Here is a 23,374-nt window from a genome sequence, read left to right as displayed (position 1 = left end):
CAGTGATAAAAAAAAAAATGGCGATTAAACTGGTGAACTATAAAATGCATGGATCTTACCTCGTCACCGTTCCAGCGATTGGACACCACTGGCCGCATTCCCTTCACACACACCACTTCCCTCATGTCCTCATAGGATGGTTCTGAAGGTACCGTGTCCCAGTATGGTAACTGATACTCCTCAACAATGCCTGCACATAGAAAAAAAATGGTCACTATTAAAAGACGGGCATCATAAATTCATAAAGAAGATAATTGTGAAATTTGGAATGAACAAATGAACACAAAACTGTGCCGAAACATACCTCCTGTCACACATCGGCGGGCCATCTCCCAAACAATGAGACCATAGCTGTAAATATCGGCCATTATGTATGCTTGGAATTGATTCTTATTCAGCGTCTCATCCAGGACCTCCGGTGCCATGTATCGCCGTGTACCCATCCTTGTGCTAAGAGGGATGTCCACCTCATTGGTATCACTAAGAGAAAAGCAAAATATGTGGTCAATGTTTAAGGCAAACTAGCTGTTAAAGGGATAGTTCACCCAAAAATGAAAATTTACTCATCCCCCTGGCATCCCAGATATGCATGACTTTCTTTCTCCTGCATAACACAAATTAAGATTTTTAAAAGAATATTTCAGCTCTGCAGGTCCTCACAAAAGGAAATGAATGGGTGCCAAAATTTTGAAGCTCAAAATCCACATAAAGGGAGCATAAAAGTAATCCATATAACTCCAGTGGATAAATCCATTTGTTCAAACAAGATACAGTGCATCCAGAAAGTATTCACAGCGCTTCACTTTTTCCACATTTTGTTATGTTACAGCCTTATTCCAAAATGAATTAAATTCATTATTTTCCTCAAAATTCTACAAACAATACCCCACAATGACGACGTGAAAGAAGTTTGTTTGAAATCTTTGCAAGTTTATTAAAAATAAAAAACGAAAGAAATCACATGTACATAAGTATTCACAGCCTTTGCTCAATACTTTGTTGAAGCACCTTTGGCACCAATTACAGCCTCAAGTCTTTTTGAGTATGATGCTACAAGCTTGGCACACCTATTTTTGGGCAGTTTCTCCCATTCTTCTTTGCAGGACCTCTCAAGCTCCATCAGGTTGGATGGGGAGCGTCGGTGCACAGCCATTTTCAGATCTCTCCAGAGATGTTCAATCGGGTTCAAGTCTGGGCTCTGGCTGGGCCACTCAAGGACATTCACAGAGTTGTCCCAGAGCCACTCCTTTGTTATCTTGGCTGTGTGCTTAGGGTCGTTGTCCTGTTGGAAGATGAACCTTCGACCCAGTCTGAGGTCCAGAGCGCTCTGAAGCAGGTTTTCATCAAGGATGTCTCTGTACATTGCTGCATTCATCTTTCCCTCGATCCTGACTAGTCTCCCAGTTCAGATTTTTCTGTACCCTTCCCCAGATCTGTACCTCGATACAGTCCTGTCTTGGAGGTCTACATACAATTCCTTGGACTTCATGGCTTGGTTTGTGCTCTGACATGTACTGTTAACTGTGGGACCTTATATAGACAGGTGTGTGCCTTTCCAAATCATGTCCAATCAACTGAATTTACCACAGGTGGACTCCAATCAAGTTGTAGAAACATCTCAAGGATGATCAGTGGAAACAGGATGCACCTGAGCTCAATTTTGAGTGTCATGGCAAAGGCTGTGAATACTTATGTACATGTGATTTTTTTCGTTTATTATTTTTAATAAATTTGCAAAGATTTCAAACAAACTTCTTTCATGTTGTCATTATGGGGTATTGTTTGTAGAATTTTGAGGAAAATAATGAATTTAATCCATTTTGGAATAAGGCTGTAACATAACAAAATGTGGAAAAAGTGAAGCGCTGTGAATACTTTCCAGATGCACTGTATGATAGGTGTGGGTGAAAAACAAATCAATATTTAAGTCATTTTATATCATAAATTGTCCTCTCTGCCCAGTAGGGGGTGATATGTATTAAGACTGTGAATCACCAAAAACACAAGAAGAATGGGAAAGTGAAACTGAAGTGAAGATTGACTGATCAAGGAGGAGAATTTACAGTAAAAAGAAAAAGGACTTACATATTGATCTGTTTCTCACCCACACCCATCATATCGCTTCAGAATATATGGATTTAACCAATAGAGTCGTCTGGAGTACTTTTATGTTGCCCTTATGTGGATTTTGAAACTTCAAAATTTTGGCACCCATTCACATGCATTGTATGGACCTACAGAGCTGAGATATTTTTCTAAAAATCTTCGTTTGTGTTCAGCAGATGAAAGAAAGTCATACGCATCTGGGATGGCATGAGTAAATGATGAGAGAATTTCATTTAATTTTTGTGTGAACTATCCCTTTAATGAAGTATGCTTTCTTACACGGACAGTAAAAATGATGTTACTCCATTAATATTCCATTTATTTTACATATCATTATGCACTTTGGGACCACAATAAAATAGATTTTCGTTAAGGGTGGTCTTTAGTGCTGTTTTACACTAATCAAGAATTTATGCATTTTGAATGGTTTTCAACATGGGTCAAAAATGACCTGAAGGACAAAAGGAGGATTAAGTATTCTCAGTGATTAATCTAAGTATGATCTCATGATAGCAACAAGTACAGTAGCAATTAATATGAACAAATGCTCTACATTTGCTATATGTTCATTAAACTTTCTACAATGTAATATCATAGGCTAACATTAACTGAAACCCAGTGCATATTTTCTGTGCATGCGAGTGTGTTGTAAGTGTCTTAACCTGTTGTATTTCACTGCCAGGCCCAGATCAGCGATGCAGCAGGTGCCATTCTTCTTTATGAGAATGTTCTTGCTCTTCAGGTCTCTGTGAGCAATGGCAGGCTTGCCCTGCGTGCCATAGATCTCTGTGTGCATGTGGCACAGGCCACAGGCTGCAGAGTAGGCCAGCCGCAGCACGGCCTGTATATCCAGGGTAGTGTATTTCAGATAGTCATAGAGAGAGCCGTTCTCATGGTAATCTGTTATGAGGAAAAGCTGAGTGAACGCTCCTGTGCCTTTAATATCTGCAGCAATAAAGCCTAGAGGAGGACAGAAAGAATCAGAGTGAAAGTTCAATAAAAAAGGCTAAATCAGTACAATAATCTCACAGACAAAAATAAAATACTGTAGCATCTCAAATATGTAAGTGTTTTGTAATAGTGGAACCTACCCAGTATATTCTCGTGTCTCATTAGAACAGTTTGGTAAATCTCTGTCTCTCGGAACCAACTGGCCTCTTCACGGGTAAAGAACACTTTCACCGCTACCTTTTCTCCTCTCCAGCGACCGAGCCACACTTCTCCATACCGCCCCTTTCCAATCTGACGCACCATCTGAATCTGTTTAGCGATGGTGCGCTGGACCTGTGTACAAAGAGAATTGGACACCCGTTTATCATTACTCAAAATCTTCAATGGTTGTCAACTATGAATGTTTTTGAAAAATGGTTGCAAAACATCTGCTTCACCAATCTTCAGTCAATTTCTATCACTTTTCCAGTCATTCATGATTGCATGATAAAGATTTTTTTACATTTATTTAAGAGTGATGCACTAACAAATTGCAATTTCTGGCAGATGAAATAAGTTTCAAACTGAGCACAACTAGAAACATTTTAATTCACTATAGACATTTCTATGACCTTTCCATGACTAGAATTTTATTAATTGCCATGACTTTTCCAGGCCTAAAAAACTGCACATTTAAAATGATCTTATCTTGTGAGGTTTTCCATGACTATTAGAAGCCTGTTCTTAATATAAAAAGCATTTTCAAAAACAATTTCTCACCAGCAGGGGGAGCCCTGAACCTGAGCCAGTACTGGACTGACTAATAAGGTCTTTGAGAGACTCTCCAGCTGGGATGAACGCGTCCTTTTCCAGGTCTCTCTGGTACCGTCTCCGTCCCATCTGCAGCTTATACCTGAGCAAAAAGCCACATGTCACTTCACAGAAATTGTTCCACAAATCATCAATCAATTACTACCTATATAAGACCTACATGTATATACAGTGGCCACAAAAAGTATTTGAACACTTAAGCCACAATTAAAAAGTACTCTGCTAATGTCTGAATTTAAGGGGAGCTGACATCAAACATCCAGTAAAAATTTTCCTTGGGACCAGTTTGTGAAAAGAAAAGCAAAGTTATTTCTGGGAAAAAGTCTAGCATCATTTGTTTACACATGCCACATGGTTTGATATTTTGTTATCCAATGCAATTAAATGCATAGATTTTTAAGTGTGGCTTAAGTGTCTAAATACATTTTAGGGCCTTTTTTTATCCATGTATTAAGGTCAACCACAATAGAAGTTACATTCACTTGACTATATTAAGCAGGTGCTATCAGTGTGCTGGTTAATAGTTAACAAGCTGAGGTGCATCTTTCATTCATTTCAGCATGTTAAACATGTCATTATGAAATAAAAGTCTCACCTGTAGTAACACACTACTGTAATGGCGACTAAAGTGAAGCAGCAAACAGTCACTGAGATAAGGAAGGCCAGCAAGTGGGCGTTCCATAACGAAGGCTCTGGAACAGAGACAATGAGAGATCACAGGCACTTTAAGGAACATAAACAAAAGTGGAATACATATGGAACTCTTTTTACTGCTGCATCTTAAGATGAGATTAAATCCAGTCTGCACTGGATGTTAAGCATGAAACACTTACTGTCTGGAGGAGGTGGAAGTGTAGGCTGTAGGTCTTTGTTACAGAAATTTGTGGAACAGCACTCAATGGTCCGCCTGCTCTGTGCATTAGGAGAGTCCTGTGCAACAATAACCACATGCTGCAGTCAATCACAACACCCCAGCAATCAAATCTTAAAGATGACTATCTATACATGCTTTTTTTCCACTGACAGTTTGCGGGCACCGGCGTTCTGCACATTTCGATCTCAGAAGAGCACCAGTCCCTAAAACCTGATGGTCTCGAACTAGGAATTTCTAACATCAGAGGCTGGGAGGTGGGACAACAATTCAGTCTGGCAAGACTGATCACAAACTGATCACTCCCACTCGAAAACAACAAAGCTGACTACATTGGCAATGGCCAATATGGCAAACTTTCAGTTGATGGACACGTGTTTCTATGCATGTCATGTTGCACATCGGCTCCAGCTACTTTATTATCCCTGTTTATCTTATTTTATTTACACATATCATGTGTGTGAATTGATTGCTATGAATTACATTTGTTACACATTTAGATAAGTTGCTTTTGATGCAGTGGTCAGAAGTTACTTCATTGGTCAGCTCACAAGTCAGTGGAAATGCTGACGAGTTCTGGGAGCTTCAGATCACACTCCCAGGTTTAGCACCAGCATACTTTCTGAGAAAAAGGGGAATTAGAGAGTTTCTTGACTCTTCCGTCCATGTAACTATTACCTTGCACTGAAAGTGAGAGCCTTCATATTTCATGCAGCCTGAGGTGAGAATAGCTTCGCCGTGCTCGTCCTCCTCAATGATAGCAAAGCACTGGCCATTCGTCCTGTATGAATACAAAAAGACCATTTAAGTCTTCACATAAGGATAAGCAAATATAGATAAGCAGTGTGAGTAGCTTGAACAGCACATGCTTCACTAACTCGCAGGTGTTGTTTGTGGCATCTTCAGGGCAGTGGCCTGAGCAGTAGCAGCTAAGGAAGCGGGCTGCATCCTCGGGTGCCACGGTGGATCCATCCCCTGACTGGGGCTTTTTGGGATCTGATCCAGACTTGACCCCAGTGCCATGGAGCATGTAGTCTGGGTTCTGCCCACCTAGAAAGAGTTGGAATGTGGGAGTCAGATTTAAAGACTGTATAGCTATTTCTTAGTAATTCTGTCATTGTGGTTGAAGGTGAAGTCTGCAATTGCTGTGCCACTAGCAGAACTAGGAGGAATTGCAAAAAAACAAAATACATATATAAAAAAAACTGCTTTCAAACAATTTTCCCCAATACTCTCCCCATCTGCCATTGGTGAAAAAAAAAAAAAAAGGATAGTCCCGTTCAAAACTCAACCCACTGGTGGTTGGATGCTCAAACATACGGAGCAATTTTTTGATAGCAGCATGAGGAAATCAACCAATACTTAGCCTTACTCATTGTTGACTCATTTTAAACTAGAATAGGAGAAAGTTAAATATCAGTTAAAAACTATTAACGACTTTAAAATATTTTGATTTAAAAAGAATCTTAAAAGTGAATTGTATAGTACTGCTAAACAAGAATCTGAAGATTTTTTCTCTTTATTTATTTTATTATTATTATTAATATTTTTTACGAATATGATTACATGTCAGGACTCAATGGTAGTTTTTTTTTTTCTGCTGGCCCAAATGGAAACAATATTTATATTTTATGCTTTTACATTTTTGTTTTATTTATTTTAACTATTTATTTATATAAGTTTTCATTAAAAATAAGTTAATTAGTTTTGCTGGAAAGATGATTGCAATTTTTAACCCATTGATGTTTTCAAGACTATCAAAACTCATTCTCGATATTTCCTCATACAAAAACCTCATCTATGTTAGCCAGCAAGATAATGCTACCTTGGTGATGAGTTTAAATCAGCAGAATTCACAACAATAATGTTCAAGACTTCACAGAAATCAAAATGTTTGCAAGACACAAAAACACATTTACAAGATCAATGAATCTAATATATTGAGAGTACACAGCAGTGGCCCAATGGGGCAAGTGAGAGTTCAGTCAGCTGTCCCAAAACTTTCTCACACTGGCCCTGGGCAAGCGGCCATCCTTATTGATGAGACCTGCATGTCAATCTCTCTTTTAAAATGCAGACATAATTTGAAATGTTGAACATATGACCAAAACAATCACATTCTTATTCTATGCTCAACTATACTGCTGGGAATCTAGGGATCTTAGACAAATCGATGGGAGTAAACACAGCATGAGAAAAACAGATCACCACAGACAGTGAGTAAAAGAGAGAGTTAAGGATTGAAACTGGGAAATAAGGAGACAGGGAGGGAGGGAGAGAGAGAGTGTTTGTCGCAGACAGACAGGGTGCATATTGCCTGAGGATAAAAAAAAAAAAAAAAAACCTCAAGTGTTCAGCACCGCTATGGGTGCTTCCTCTTAGAGCCCTCCTGCTCGTCCTTCAGGTCTGGGCGGATCTTCTGGAGGCCTAAACTCAAAATAAGCCCACACTAAAACAGGCGTGCTGCTGTTAAGTAAAACACAACATTCCACACAACTGCAACCTGGCCCATGTCTGAGACTCCTTCAGGCCTGCCCTACATCTCTTTCTCTCTGTGACATTTAACATAAAAATCAGATGAGAGGCCACCATTTGTTTCTCATCTTTTTCTGTGTTCATTTGTGACTCATCTCAAGTGTCCCTCACAATCACAGAGCCTCATTTCCCACACTAGACGGGCAGGCGATACAAATTGTATGTGTACAAATGGCAAAGTCCATACAGTAGGCAGATCTCACCTGATATCAGCAGTTACACAACAGCAACACCTCCAGCCATATCAGCAGGGGTGGAGACCATTCATTTGATATATAGCCCGATAATCCAGCAGCCATGAAGCCTCAAAGCCAAGAGGCTTTGAACCAAGGGGAACTGACCTCCCTGGCCCGGTCTGGTATTAAGATGCATTTTGGGTGATCCGATCACAACTGGACAAACGAGACACACCACTGTTTACACTTGGTCGTCATAAGCGTCTCTTTTGAACACTTGTGCTCGGATTTCAAGCAAAGGGTCTTTGATTTCATGATAACACACCTCAATCACAACGTCAGTTTATTACTGCATGATAATAAAGCACAAGATTAAAAAAAGAACAAGAAAGCATTAAAAGCCGGCACACAGTTTCTCTTGATTGTACCTGCATTTCATCTAAGCGCAAACACATTTTATGCAGAATTCTCTGTTATTTTAGTGGAGTACCTGTATTAACTGAGCTTCAGATTTGTATTCTTCTTGTTGTGGACCTATATGAATTCATTGACACATTGATACAGTATATCAGCGGTTTTATATTTTTATCACATTCTTTTCAGCAGTCCTCTTGTGTTCTCACAGCAGCCTGGGTGTTTCTTCTTGCTGTGTAAACGTCTTTAATTTCTTCATAATTTTAAAGTGATCCCTGGTGCTGTGTAAATAATGTGTTTTAATTCTAAACAATTAATTCTCATTTGCATCATGTAAATGAGTCATACGGGGGAAAAGTACTTGAATGAGAAAAATCTTAATTATCCTCAGATAGGTTTAATTGTCTTTAAGCAACAAATAATTTCTAATGTTTTCTTCTGATTTTGGGATGAAATCTGATAGAGGGGCATACTGCTTACAGGTTTAAAGGACTTTTCTGAAATGGCATGATCTGAGTGAAAAAAAAATGAAATAAAAAATGTATTCACACTCAGGCCAGGAATGAAAGTGTGGCTGAAAATGCAGTCACCATAACCAGTTGTTTCGAACAGGATAGTGTTACTCAACACCAAGTCAATTTGTGGAACATCGCTTACAAAAGAACTTGTCACGAAACATTTTGTTAAATGGCCTGGAGGTGAGATGATGATAAGTGGGATTAGGAGGGAGAGTGAAAAACCATATTAGGAACACAAGAGATGGGATTACAGTGTGTAAATGTGAGGTTGAAGACCAGGTCAAATGGCACAAGCTGAGAGATTGAGCTCTGGATTCTACAACACATTACAACAGAGTCTATCTATTCTATCTCTCTCCTTTTTCATCTATTGTCTTTCTCCCGCCCTCTGCCTGCTTCTAATACTTTCTCTTTTATTTATTTTTTTGTTTGAGTCAGACAGTTCCATTCATATGCTACGCTCCTGCGATAGTCAGCGATATAAATATTGTTTGTGTGTCAGGGTTTGGCTTTTGCATTTGAGAAATGTTCATTTGAAGCCAAGGAGGAGTCCCTTGGCCCCCCTCCATTAAGGCAAAATGTAAATTATATGCCTAAAGCATTTGATCTCACATCTTTGATCACTTCACAGTTTAGTTCAGGCACCGTTGCTGTCAAATAAGGACCTGTGTGATAATGGAGGTGGAAACCGGTAAAATAAACATTGTGAAAGGGAGACAGGGAACAGAAAGAAAGAAAAACAGAAAAACTACGTTCTATGAGGTTAGTGTCTTTACGCCCGTATCCCTCATAAACTGCCCTCACAGAGCCCTGCTCTCCCCCCTCTCTCTTGCTCAGTGAGACACCAGTAAATTGAAGGAATGTGAATGTGTAAGCCAGCACACAGGCTACTTTTAAGAGATATTGTAAAAGGCAGAGTAATGTATAACGATGTGTTGATCTCTACATGTCCTAAAAGCTACAGGACACAGATACGAACAAGCTAAATTCCTGCAACCACAACAGCACCACACAAACAACCACAGGGCTCAGGAATGTTATCTGAGCTGAAACACAGAAAAAGGTTTAAAGCCAGAAGGGTACTAAATCAGAGCAGATGCAACAAGTTGTGCACTCTTTTTTCAAAGTACCTTTCAGGCACTCAGTGATTCATTGGCATTACGAAGTCTGTGAATACATTTTCTCTCCTTCCCCCTCTCCATGTTTTTCCTTGGCTCAGAGAGACAGAGCAACAGAGCATCGCCGTGCTCCTACATGTGTGCTAGATTCTGGCTTGCCGTCACCGTGGAGTCTGAGGTCTGGCAGTACTCAGGCAGTAATGAGTCCTGCTGACCGCATTCTCCCAGCCTGTAGGCAGCTCGGCTCAGAGTCGAGCGCCAGCCTCTTAAAGAAACAGAAGTCACGATTCTGCTCCAGCCTCCATTTGCCATACAGTCTGCCTGAAAACAGCAACACTACATAGGTCCCTACAGTGCCACAAACAATGAACGTTTATGGTGGTGAGACTCGAGCAACAGGTAAAGCCAATCAGTAATCTCAGCAAAAAAACATTAATTGGGTGGATGGAGAAAGTGGCTATACTGCAGTTTACATATCATATCGTTGTTTTGCTGTCAACAAAGCTGAGAAACAAAATGTAGATTTTATTTTTTAAATGTTACCAAAATTCCAATCAGATTTGAAAAATAATGTACGCATGTACAATGCCTGGCCAAAATAAAAATTGCATACTCGAATATTTCGTTGGACCGCCTTTAGCTTTGATTAAGGCACACATTCGTCATGGCATTGTTTCGACAACCTTATGCAACGTCACAAGGTTTTGACAACCATATACAACACATTTATTTCCATCCAGAGTTGCCGAGATCTTGTATTGACAACGGAAGAGTCAAACCACTCTGTAAAGTCTTCTCCAGCAAATCCCAAAAACTTTCAATGGGGTTAAGATCAGGACTCTGTGGTGGCCAATTCATGTGTGAAAATGATTCCTTATGCACCCTGAACCACTCTTTCACAATTTGAGCCCAATGAATCTTGTCATTGTTGTCCTGGAATATGCCCGTGCCGTCAGGGAAGAAAAAATCCATTGATGGGATAAGATGGTCATTCAGTACATTCAGGTAGTCAGCTGACTTCATTTTATTGCCGCATAACATTGCTGAGCCTAGACCTGACCAACCGAAGCAACCCCAGATCATAACTCTGCCTTAAATCCAAATGGCGACTTTTTTTTTTGGCCAGGCAGTATACACAACATTTTTAAAATCAACGTTGTCTCCTAAGTCCATAAGAGGGTGCAATGCAAAATAATTAAGCAGAAGGCACTATATGACATTGTTTATAGCAAAGAACTTAACTGGCTGTTAACAAAAGTGGACAGTTCTATTTTAAATTAGTGCTGCACAATACCAGTGCCACTGTAACACCGTGGTACTCGAGCTTCAAAAAACCAGTGGTACCAATCTTTTTCCATTAATTACAGTTTTATGTACATATTCCCAGATAGTAGTGGTATTGGGTTGAACTCTGCATTTGCGGCTTAGACTCTGCCTCAGTGTATGTATCTGAACCTAGTGCTGCAATAGGGGCTTTTCAAACAGGACGTGAGATGGAGCGCAACTGAACTGAACAGAACGAAGGGATCTCGAGACATGCTTTTCCAAATTTAACTCGTTTCTTACAGTGTTTAAAAACGCATTGCTAAAACTACGAGACACTAGAAAGAAAGCAAGGCGCATGGCCATAGAAATTTAAGTCATCATCAGTGCTTGGCACAAATTTAGGATTTGAATGCACAGTTTTTGCATTAGAAGGTTCATTTTAATTTTGACAAATATTTCAATTTTCATTTGACAGCCTTATTGGGATTTACTGCACTGAGTACATCACAAAGCAGCCATAGTGCACATGCATTGAATGCATCTGAACATGGTTGTGGCCAATGGAGTAAACTTTAAAAGGCTAGAGTGCTTGACCATGCGTGAGACGTAATGGCACGTGGAAAACGAAGTATACCCTAGCCTAAGAAGAGGCAGTAGCTCTGTTTGAAGTTTCAACCATGATCTCCAGGGTAAACATCTGGGGTTTAACCTTATTAAAGCAGATGGTAGAGTAGACAGCTTAGAGTCACTATCGAAGCTGTAAAGGAAGGCTGGTCAAGAGGTAAGCACCAAATTTGGAAGCTCCAATCCAAAAAAAGGTGGAGCATTCACACCTTGATCAACAGGCTATGCCAGCTGCTTCTGGTTGCTGTCAGGTACACAAACAGTTAGTTGCTCAATGCTTACTGTAAATAAATTCAAACAATATCCTACTTTGAGAGTATGTGCCAAAAGTATGCCAATTGTGAGATGTTTCCAAACAGCAAAGCTTTAAATAAAAAACTTTTAAAACTTATCAGTCTCTATGTGCTCTCTTTATTGTAGCTGTTATTTCTTAGTGTTACAACTGAAAATACTTAAAGGGATAGTTTACTATAATGTGTATATATATATGTGTGTGTGTATATATATATATATATATATATATATATATATATAGTCATATTCACTCACCCTAGTGTTGTTTCCATCATTTACTCACCCTCATGTTGATGTTAGGCAGAATGTCAACATTCACTTTCACTGCACCTTTTTTCCTTACAATAAATGTAAATAGCGACTAAGGCAGAATCTTAGCCTATCATCACTTTTTGTTTTCTGTAAGCTTGAAACAACATTATGGTGACTAAATGATGACAGAATTTTCATTTTAGGGAGAACTATCCCTTTAACAGGAAATGATGCAATGACCAGCCAAGTCTCTACGAGGGCGTTTGGCTCACAAACCTATAATCAAAACACTGGTCCTCATGACAGTTTCTCAGTGTCTGAAACAAAGATGTAGGAGAGGGTAAAAAAAAACAAAAAACACAAAGCTCTTCCAAGATGTCCTCATGTCAAAATACATGGCTGGGTATCCATTAGACCAGTGTTTCCCGACCACTGCGCCGTGAAAGATTGTCAGGTGTGCCGTGGAAAATTACCAAATTCCACAAAATAAATAATTGCATGAAAAAAAAAAAATATTCAGGGATCCAAACTCACCTTTCGGAGAAACGCGCCATTTTGAATTCATAAACGGTCAATTTTGTGATTGTGAAGAGCAATGATTAATGTGTAAAAGTGACTGATATTTATACGCATTAAGGGTCTTTCACATGACTCGCGTCAGCGCTGCAGAATACACTGATGTCTATGAAGTGACGTTCACCAATAATGTCTTTGCGAGTACTAAGCAACAAGAAATATTTAAAAACTATCCAAATTTGTGAAGCGACATTGAATGTCTCAATTTATTTTAATTAAATATTACCTTATCATTTACGAATATCAGAGACCCCAGTTATTGAACTAATTTAAATTCACCAAGAAAACGCTAAGACCTAAACATAAACGAGTCCTTTTATTACTTTCTGCAATCAAAGCAACTGCAAGCTTTTTTTTTCTCTCTTCCAAATACATGTTTTCAATGTTTATTGTGCACATCTCCCACTTTTTTACGTGGCAAACTCCTAAAATCATCCCTCTGTGACGCTTTCTGCAACGCTTGTCATGTGGAGGGCAATGCGGCGCTTGACGCTGGCGTTGAACGGAGCGTTGATGCCTCGACTCAATTCATGTGAAATGCGCTTTACAATGATGAAAGAACATTACTGAAACTCAAAATTATTATTATTTGTCTATTATTGTGGTCTTTTCTGATAAAAGCCATGCTCAGCAGTTTAAATAGGCTACTGTAGGAAAATGATTCCGTAGATCTGCTTTGTGTTTATAATTCTTTTACTGAAGTCAGTAGATTTGTAGCCATGCAAGTTTTAATAATAATAATAATAATCTTTTTGGATGAAAAATAATGCTCAGCCTCAAGGAAGACTATAGATATGCGTTGTTCTTTTAATGCTTTTTAATTCTTTTAATGGTAGATTTCGGTCATGAATGACTCAAAATGATCCACTGACTCACTCATAGCACATAAGATGCTCATTTGTTGCCATCTAGTGACATTTCCAGAAGGGATCACTGAACTAATCAGTTAATAAAATTTAACAAATTTGTGAAACAGAAGCAAGCCTCACCAAAATACTCAGCTAATATTTTTCAGCTAATTCTGCACAACTGTAAACTTGAATAAACTTGAATCACTAAAATAGCTGGAATTGGTGCTTTTAGCATATTTTAAAAAAATATCCCCAGAAAAAATGTTTGTGGACCAGTGATTGTCTTACCTTTTTCACCCCTCATGATTTTGCATCCCTGTAATTTATTGTGGCATTGCAAGAACAAATCTACAAATTAGAAAAGAAGCAAATTTGTTGTTTTTTCAGTACGCATTTAGCGCTCTTGCCACCTGTGACCTCACACAGCGTAGCCTACCTATGTGATTTTTTTTTTTTTTTTGCATAGCCGAATTTCACACATTACAAGTAAACACGCTACTAAGACAGACAGAAAACATGGACAAGTTCTTGAAAAGGAAAAATATTGACAATGGTCAGCCTATGTGGGATAGTGGTGTGCCGTAGCATTTTTTAGTCGTAAAAAGTGTGCCGCGGCAGAAAAAGTTTGGGAAACACTGCATTAGACATATCAAATTAACATGTGAATTATGTATCCTTGAGGGATGACACATAGGAGTTTTGCCCTTCTTGTAAGGGCAATTCTGCATGTATCAAACAGGCAGACATTAGAGACATTTATGTAATAAATTCTGGTAGCTCGACAGGTAAAGCATCGCATGATCCATTCCCAGGGAATGCACATAACGATAAAATGTATACCTTGAATGTACTGCAAGTAGTTTTCAAAGCTTTTCAAAATGTTCTACATCTGATAGGCAACAAAGAAAATTAACACCATAAAAAAGGCCAGCCTGTATGTTGTAAGGAATGACTTGGGCTTTAAGTGGCCATTAACCTGAACCTGCCATTATTATTTATTCACTTTCATCTTAATAACGATCATTATAATTATCACATGTACCCGGACAAGGGCTCCCATTTCAGAATGTCCCAACACATAATAATCCTCCACTATTTGAAAACCAGCTAGTTAAAAATGGAATGAGGGGGAGGAAAAAAGGGAACATGTGGAAAACAACGGCCTGCCTGACACAGACCAATAAAGTTGGCTGCCTTTATGAAAGTAAAGCTCTAATGAGCTCGGAGACACCTCTAGAGCCAAGCACCCAACAGCAAGCTGTAAAAGTGAGAGTTTAGAATGCCTCTAACAGGCCGTTATGTTTCACTGCTGAACACATGCACACATGTCAGTGTACAACAGCAGAAGTACAACCATCCTTTATGCAAATGCTTCAAAACCAGTGTGTGTGGTCTACAGTTGACGCCAGAAGTTTACATACACTTAGGTTAAAGTCATTAAAACTAATTTTTTAACCACTCCACAGATTTCATATTAGCAAACTATAGTTTTGGCAAGTCGTTTAGAACATCTACTTTGTGCATGACACAAGTAATATTTCCAACAATTGTTTGCAGACAGATTGTTTCATTTTTAATTGACTATATCACAGTTCCAGTGGGTCAGACATTTACATACACTAAGTTAACTGTGCCTTGAAGCAGTTTGGAAAATCCAGAAAATTATTTCAAGCCTTTAGGCAATTAGCCAATTAGCTTCTGATAGGCTAATTGGCGTCAATTGGAGGTGTACCTGTAGATGTATTTTAAGGCCTACCTTCAAACTCAGTGCCTCTTTGCTTGACATCATGGGAAAATCAAAATAATCAGCCAAGACCTCATAAAAATTGTGGACCTCCACAAGTCTGGTTCATCCTTTGGTTCATTTCCAAACGCCTGAAGGTACCACATTCATCTGTACAAACAATAGTATGCAAGTATAAACATCATGGGACCACGCAGCCTTCATACCGCTCAGGAATGAGATGCATTCGGGGCCTGGGTAGCTCAGTGATAAAAGACACTGGCTACCACCCCTGGAGTTCGCTAGTTTGAATCCCAGGGCGTGCCGTGTGACTCCAGCCAGGACTCCTAAGCAGCCAAATTGGCCCGGTTGCTAGGGAGGGTAGAGTCACATGGGGTAACCTCCTCGTGGTCACTATAATGTGGTTCGTTCTTGGTGGGGCACGTGGTGAGTTGAGCATGGATGTCTCCATGGCAATGCGCTCAACAAGCCACGTGATAAGATGTGCGGGTTGGCGGTCTCAGACGCGGAGGCAGCTGGGATTCGTCCTCCGCCACCCGGATTGAGGCGAATCACTACGCGACCATGAGGACTTAAAAGCACATTGGGAATTGGGCATTCCAAACTGGGTGAAAAAGGGGTAAAATAAAAAAGATTATGATGAAAGAAATGAAAGCTGAAATATATAATTCTCTCTACTATTATTCTGACATTTCACATTCTTAAAATAAAGGAGTGATCCTAACTGACCTACGACAGGGAATGTTTTCTACAATTACATGTCAGGAATTGTGAAAAACTGAATTTAAATGCATTTGAATACACAGTTGCAATCAGAGACACGCACATCATTACACACCCTACTATACATTGTCCCACTGTAATGATAATTTCTGGAGAGCAGTGCGGATTTGGAGTATTTAGTCTGGTACCTGACAGCCAGTGTAATACAGGAAACAGTTGAAAGTGTAGGGGAAACTCAGAGCATCAACAATAGACTCAACAAGCTTCCTGTAGTAGAGTCTGGGCGGCTGGCCCAGCATGGTACAGCAGTGCAGGATAGGAGACGAGGGCAGAGGGACAGAGTCACGGAAGCAACAAGATTGTTTGTCCAAAATAATTGGCAAAATGGCCTTATTGGTCCTGAAACAATCACATTCCATTCATATATTTATTGATATATTTTTTTTTTTTATTAATGTTAACTTATGGATGGGGGAAAAAACATCCATTACCCCCAAATATTTTCCTTGTGCTCCCCCAAAAACATCTGACCCCCTCCCCCTGCCGGTCCAATTAAGAGATGACCACTTGCCCACCATAAAGATCAAAATGCCCCCAACCCAAATATCGCATCTCAGTATTGGCCCGATTTCAAGATTGATGCAAAGAGAGAGAAGTAGACTATTTTATTTATATAAATTCCACACCTGCATTCCAATCTACATCTTGATGCAATCCTTCCTCATGATCATGCAGCGTGTTTTTATGAGATGAATGGGAGGCTAAACAAAAAGTTAAAATGTGACGAGACTGCAGTATACCTAACAGACTTGTGCAACACGTGCAAGCCATTCGTGCATCACGAGCCGACAGCGCTTCACTTTCGGTTAATTGCGCAAGTAAATGCTCCCACTTTGCTTGGGTCTGGCTGCACGGATGACGGACTACATTCCGTGTTTCATTTGTTTCTTTTTGCTTTCAGAACAACATGTAACCTAATAAGGAAAACACCACTATTAATCCTTGAGATTTCCAACCCAGTCATACGGGTGATGACATTAAATGATAAAAAAGAGAAAACAAACCCACATCATGGGGTTCAAAAATCAATCTATTCAAAATATAAATGAAACCTGGAAATAAAGTTTTAGGAATTTGCAGGTGCGATTCACTGAAAAGGGCTAATTAGCTGTGATTCGCAAATGGCTTGCACATGCAGCACTAGTCTTGTCACGCTTTAATAGTGTTTAGCCTCCCATTCAGCTGATGAAAATCACGCTGCGTGATCAAGAAGAAGGATTACGGGGGCCTGGGTAGCTCAGACGTAAAGATGCTGGCTACCACCCCTGGAGTTCGCTAGTGGGCCATGTGGTGAGTTGAGCGTGGATGCCGCAGTGGATGGTGTGGAGCCTCCACATGCGCTATATCTCCGTGCAACGCGCTCAACAAGCCACGTGATAAGATGTGCGGGTTGACGGTCTCAGACGCGGAGGCAGCTGGGATTCGTCCTCTGCCACCCGGATTGAGGCGAATCACTACACGACCATGAGGACTTAAAAGCACATTGGGAATTGGGCATGCCAAATTGGTAGAAGAAAAAAAAAAATGAATGTAGATGTAGACTGGAATGCAGGTGCGAAAAACTTCATACTGTATAAATAAAATAGCCTGCCCTTCTCTCGCTGTTGCTTGCATGCTAGTGATTACGCTGCGTGATTTTGAAAAATGTATGACATAATATAAGAAATATTTAAGATTCCACACAATTTTGTGATCAGTAATCAAATTTGTGACATTAACTGTACCTCATCTTTTACAAAAGGACAGGTTTTCTATCATTAAAGCACTTTCACAAGATGCTCTGAGAAAATTCACATGCAGGATCATGATTATATCATAATCATCGGGTTTTGCACAAATTTTTCCCTCAAACTGTTATGCTTGATAATATCATTTGTAATGAAAATTAAACTATTAAATTAGAAAAATGCAAAATAGAAACATTTGCACATGTGGATGACCGTGCATTTATGCTATCACAAATCACCATTTTTGACTGAGGAAAAATTGTTTTTGGTTTTCATTTCAGCCTGCTTGGGTTTCCTATGAGTCCAAGTGTCCAAACTCACCTTCTCTTCTGAAGGCATGAAAATTCCACCAAAGTTCATTTATTAGCAAGGGATTGAAAGCCAGTGTAAAGAGTGTTGAGTGACATGACATTTCTCAGAGGAACTTGCTGCCATATGCAGTCAGGAGACATTACTCTGTTTTAGACGTTGCCCTCAGTTCAGCCTTCAGAAATAAAAACCAAAAAACACGCTAACATTCATCTGCAGTTCATCTCTCACTCTGTCTCGTTCCAGTCTCCCTCACCATTTAAAAGGAACCTTTGCAATGACCGAGGTTAGTTACCCTTTGTTTTAAAGGCTCTGGTTGACTTTACGAGTGAGAAGAAATTGCTGACAGCACCCATTTCTTCTTTTGTTCCTTTTCTGGGAGGGAAACGGCAGCAGGAAGAATATATTTTAAGAGCTTTGCTACGCTCACTGGTGGACAGTGACCACTTCAAACAATCATAAAAGTTCAAACTGGGTCAGTGCCACAGCAGTGAACAAAAACATTTGTGATCTCACATAAACAACAGTTTAACCCTGTAGGTCAAAACTCAACAACAGTAAGAATGCAGTTCCTGAAATGCAGTTCCACCCCAGAGATGCAGATTTAGTTTGTTTCCTTTGTATGCAATATTACAAGCTTAAAGGAATAGTTCACCCAAAAATATAAATTCTCTCATCATTTACTCACCTTCACATTGTTCCAAACCCGTATGACTTTTCTTCCTTTTGTGTATTCTCTGGAATTCAAAAGGAGATATTAGGGAGGATGACCGCCTCAGTCACTATTCACTTTCATTGATTGGAAGTAACATCTCCTTTTGTATTCGATGGAAGAAAGTATGTATGGGTGAACTATCCCTTTAACTCTAAAAGGAGGTAATGAGGTTGAGGGCTTTTTTTTCTCCAAATTTAAACTTGGAGGTTAAGTGCATCTTAATCTCTTTTGATTTGTTTTTCTTGCAGACTGGATAGAGCCACAGTTTTCAATCTTGATGCAGAGCAGGAAATGCTCTCCCCCATGGCTTTCATGTTGCTAAAAATAGGCAGCGTTTATGACTCCAATATATTAGTCCCTAAAATATAGAGGCAATTAGAAAAATATACTTCAAAGAACAAAACAGAAACAGATAGTATAACCTTGTGACATCAGTGGGCAATCTGAGATCTCCAAGAGTCAAAATTAAACAAAGAATCTACTGATTTCAACAAGGGTGGACCGGTTTCAAAATTGTTGAGTGGACTTGTTGACTGCATAGCAAAATAGAGCCGGGTATAGATACAAAATTCCCATTTTGACTCGATTCCAATACACATGCACCTAATTCGACTCAATTTTGATTTTGATTCGATATTGATTCATATGGGTATATTTCTGTTACTATGTCCATATATGAAATAAATTCTCTCTCAGCTGCTCATAATTATAAAAGGACCTTCTAACCTTCTAGGTAACCCTTCTTGGTACAATTAAAAAAATATATTTGACAAATTATATTTTATTATTAGTTTTTCAAATTTTAGCTTTTGAAAAATTTCTCATTCAGCCTATTACATTAATAAATGCCTTGTAAATAGTACAAATTATGCAAGTAAACAAACATTTAACAAAAATATATATGCAACATAAAATATGCAATTTCAAGTATTTAGGTTGATACGCGAACACATGCTAAATCTCTTCAAGACTACCGGCATCAGCCAGTGAGAGCATATGAGACGATGTGCATGGCTTCTTTAGCGCATCCATGTGTGATTAAAATTTAGGGTTTCTTTTTTTTTTTTTTATTAATCAACAACTGACTGTAAAGAACAGAAAGCATTTTAAAAGAGAAATTATTCAATGACAAATGGATTGTGTGGATCTTGTCTTTGGACACAGAACAAGTTAAACCAAACTTTTACTCTCAACATGCAGTGAAATGATTTCACTGCTGTCTACTTAACCACAATCACTGTTGAGAGAAATCTGAACAAAGTACACCAGACAGTGGCTAAGAGATTTTAGTTGCTTAGTATGAAATTCGGTCACACATGCGAGTGATTTACTTCTATTATTGAGGGTTGGCACAGAGGAAAAGATTGTTCAAGGATTTAAGAATCTATATCAAAAGCGATCAAACGAAGATCGCGATGCATCGGAAAATCTATAATTTTTACCCAGTTCTATAACAAAATATTATGTAACAAAGTCACATATACTTTGACTTATAATTTCTTTACAAAACAAAATTTCAAAATTTTTGAAGAAAAAACAGACCATAGTAAGTTTTCGTTTGAGTGACATACTGTAATCTGTGCCTTGTTAAAACTGACAAATTAACATTTCAATTCAAATTCCCTTTACCCTACAACTGCTTTCATTAACATATTAGTGCAAAACTCTGGAGGAAAAACAGCATTCACTTACAACAAACAGGTGTACAATCTTTCCCATTGACATACACCTCGTTCCCTTCCTTAACAATTTTAAACCAATTCAAAGATCACCAAACCATTGTTTCTTTGAATAGCCAAATGAAAAACCAATGGCCTATTTGCACCTCAGCACTAAATGCGTATTTTTAAATTACAATCAAAGAATGCTCTACTAAGCAGATGAAAGAACCACATAAAGTCTACATAAATGCCACACAACAGCCTCTGATGGAGGCCATTACATTCTGATACAGCTTATCATTTGAGAGAAAAGTGTGCATTTTCATGCGCAGCGTCTGCATTTATCTAAAACGAGACAAAACCTCCATTACTACTGAAGCATAAAGAAAAGATCAGAAGGGCATCAAATTAATAAAATTAATCTAATTTGGATGAATATGCTGCAGACAGTATTTGTTTGCTAATGCATCACAAATTTGAGGAGACAGATTTTGAGCTTTCTGGGCCTGATGAGAATAAAAGAGAGGCCACCATCCATTAAAACAGGCAGCGAGTGTACTGCAAACACTGGGTATCATCCAAATATGGAGAAATCAATTCTCCTGCTGCCTCAGTCTGCTTTGGATTACAAATTGCTGCTTTATTTCAATTGTGCATCCAGATGAAACAAAACAGATGACCCTTTCAGTCATCTCCAGGTTTTGCTTTCTTCCCTTTTGTAAACAAAAACAAACGAAAACACATTCCGATTAAAAACAGACACACTGCATCAAATAGGCCACTACTGCCAAGTGTCTGCTTGGTCCACTGAGGGGGAACTGATAGTCAAGTGTAGGCACTTTACGATAATGAAACGGGCTTACCCTCAACCTGCAGCGAGAGGAGGACGCTGGCTCCCAAAACGGCAAGGAAGACAGAGACGCTTTTCTTCATGCTGACAGTGGAAACGTGTGGCTGGATTGGCTGCGCCGTGCAATGCTGCTTCTGAGACAACTGAGGTGGCCAATTAGCTGTGAAGGCAAGTGGACGGAGGAAGAGGAAGATTGCGTGATGAAGACTTCAAGGCCTCTTTATAGCCTCCTCTTATTTAAGACCCTACAATGAAAAGAGGAACACTTATTAATGTTTAAGGCTCAACAATAATGATTCACTTCTGCTGGCCCAGCAGAAATAAAATGCTTTCTTTCCAATAAAGGTAATTTTTAATATGCAACAATAGCTGGATATCACACAGTTAGAATGCAACTCTAGTTGATCTACAATGTACTTTTTTTATTTGGTCACAATTGTTTAAATCCATTCTTGGGTTAAAAAGATGCTTCCAAAGACAAATCACAAGTCACTCTCACAATTTCGGAAAAAAAAACCTCATCTGTCGACCAGCCTTTCATTGATGACAACGTTAAAAATCAGCAGATTTTTCACAACAACAACGTTCAGTGCATTGACCCGAATCTCTCTCTCACTGGCTCTGATGTTTCCAATCCATTACTGTGGCATGTTTCCTTGCTCAGTGCCAGGAAGCAACCGAGCAACCTCAATAGAAAGGATCAGGGTGGTATTTAAATTCCTTTGCACTTCCATCTTAGCACCGTGACTTGTAAGATCCTGACCTATGACCCCGCATCAGAGCAGAGCTGTGGAATGGCGGCTCTCAAGTCTGGAAGACTGCTTAAGCAGTGTCCCTTTCAAATGGCTGGTGTTGGGCTCTGTCCAGCGTAAATAACATAATGTGTCTGCTCTCTCTTAGCTCCTGCTTGTCTCGATGCAATTAGTGGCTCCCAGTGGCTGTGCAGGACTGGGGGCCTGAATTAACAGGCACAGAGAGGGGGCCGGTGTCTGTCACTTCTCATTTGGCCAAGGGGGACAAAGAGCCCCGACCTGCGTCCTACTTTTCACACTTCCCTGACTCCTGGGTAATGGGGAAACAAAAGGCGGGGCTCCTGTTGCTTCTTAAGACAGGACAGATCCTTCTACATGCAGGACCACAGGGAAAGAGACGGAGACATATGGCTTGCAACAGGTTTCACTGACTCATCCCCTCTCAGGCCAAGAAAATAAACCACAGTCACTTTCACAAGCAACACAATTTACCTTGTGTACACAATCGATTTTCTTTTTAGTAAATGGGAAAACAATGTGATGTGACTAACTGAAAATAAGAAAAAAGAAACTCATTTTATCATTGTAAGACCATGACGTTTTGTGTTTTTAATGAGAAGTCCATCTATGCTTTCTAAGCCTGGAGAGACATTTATATTGTGTAAAAGTGTATTCATGCAGAGCACAGATTTTTGCCTCAAATTCCATCACAAATAAATCAAAACAATGCATTCCTATGGGTCCAATCACACCTGGGATGAAAATTCCTCCTACAATGAACCTTTGAACCTTTCCATCCAAGTAGATTTTGTTTCTGCAATCCGCAAAAAAAAGAAAAGAAAAGAAAAACAACGCGCCAACTACCAGTAATAGTACTTAAGATTGACATGTGATATAATACTGTATATATTAGTATGATACATGCTTCCCAACATTTGTTACCAACGAAGTTCCATGACATTTTCATTACTTCTCCAGTCATTTGTAATTTCTGGATATGGAATTAAAAGAATATTTTTTTGATTCAGATCGATTTGCTATTAAATAGGGATGCACCGATCCGATACTGACATTTTTAAATGGATCGGTTTTCGGTCCAACGAGCCCAATCCAAATCCGATACTCTGTGTTAGTCATGGTCTCACTGTCAAGCTCAATAAATGACATAAAAGAACTATTAAAAGTAGTCCATATGACTCGTGCATTTAATTCAAAGCCACCTGAAGACATGTGATTGCTTTGTAAATAGCAAATGGCTGTGCTTAATAAGTAAACATGTAGCACGTTAGTGAATGGCGCGGCTCGGTTGACAAACATATAGCACGTGCAGGTTGGTGATTCGCTCGCGGCTATTTTCAGCTCTCAGAGCGGCGTGCAATATGCGAGTGCTACAAAAGAACAACAGTTGTAGATGCTCAATAGTTCTGTTCACTTATAACATACATTGAGAATGGTACCGTAGGAGCATTTC

The 23,374-nt window shown here is 39.3% G+C and overlaps 1 protein-coding gene across 1 annotated transcript in view; it reads right to left on the bottom strand.

Annotated features, from left to right (window-relative positions):
* The window catches only part of LOC127427265 (bone morphogenetic protein receptor type-1A-like), a 65,332-nt gene that overhangs the window by 2,847 nt on the left and 39,111 nt on the right, over positions 1 to 23,374 (bottom strand). Inside the window, exons 3-12 of the mRNA XM_051674755.1 lie at positions 21,165 to 21,396; positions 5,617 to 5,788; positions 5,417 to 5,519; positions 4,701 to 4,797; positions 4,463 to 4,559; positions 3,817 to 3,949; positions 3,198 to 3,390; positions 2,769 to 3,066; positions 305 to 480; positions 60 to 190 (exon numbers count right to left, since the gene is read on the bottom strand). Coding sequence (XP_051530715.1) covers positions 60 to 190; positions 305 to 480; positions 2,769 to 3,066; positions 3,198 to 3,390; positions 3,817 to 3,949; positions 4,463 to 4,559; positions 4,701 to 4,797; positions 5,417 to 5,519; positions 5,617 to 5,788; positions 21,165 to 21,234 — 1,470 coding nt within the window. The 5' untranslated portion in view covers positions 21,235 to 21,396. The remainder of the gene's footprint in view (positions 1 to 59; positions 191 to 304; positions 481 to 2,768; positions 3,067 to 3,197; positions 3,391 to 3,816; positions 3,950 to 4,462; positions 4,560 to 4,700; positions 4,798 to 5,416; positions 5,520 to 5,616; positions 5,789 to 21,164; positions 21,397 to 23,374) is intronic.

The sequence above is a fragment of the Myxocyprinus asiaticus genome, chromosome 36 (genome assembly GCF_019703515.2).
Source record: "Myxocyprinus asiaticus isolate MX2 ecotype Aquarium Trade chromosome 36, UBuf_Myxa_2, whole genome shotgun sequence".
Classification (NCBI taxonomy): domain Eukaryota; kingdom Metazoa; phylum Chordata; class Actinopteri; order Cypriniformes; family Catostomidae; genus Myxocyprinus; species Myxocyprinus asiaticus.
This window is presented reverse-complemented; position numbering and strand designations above follow the sequence as displayed.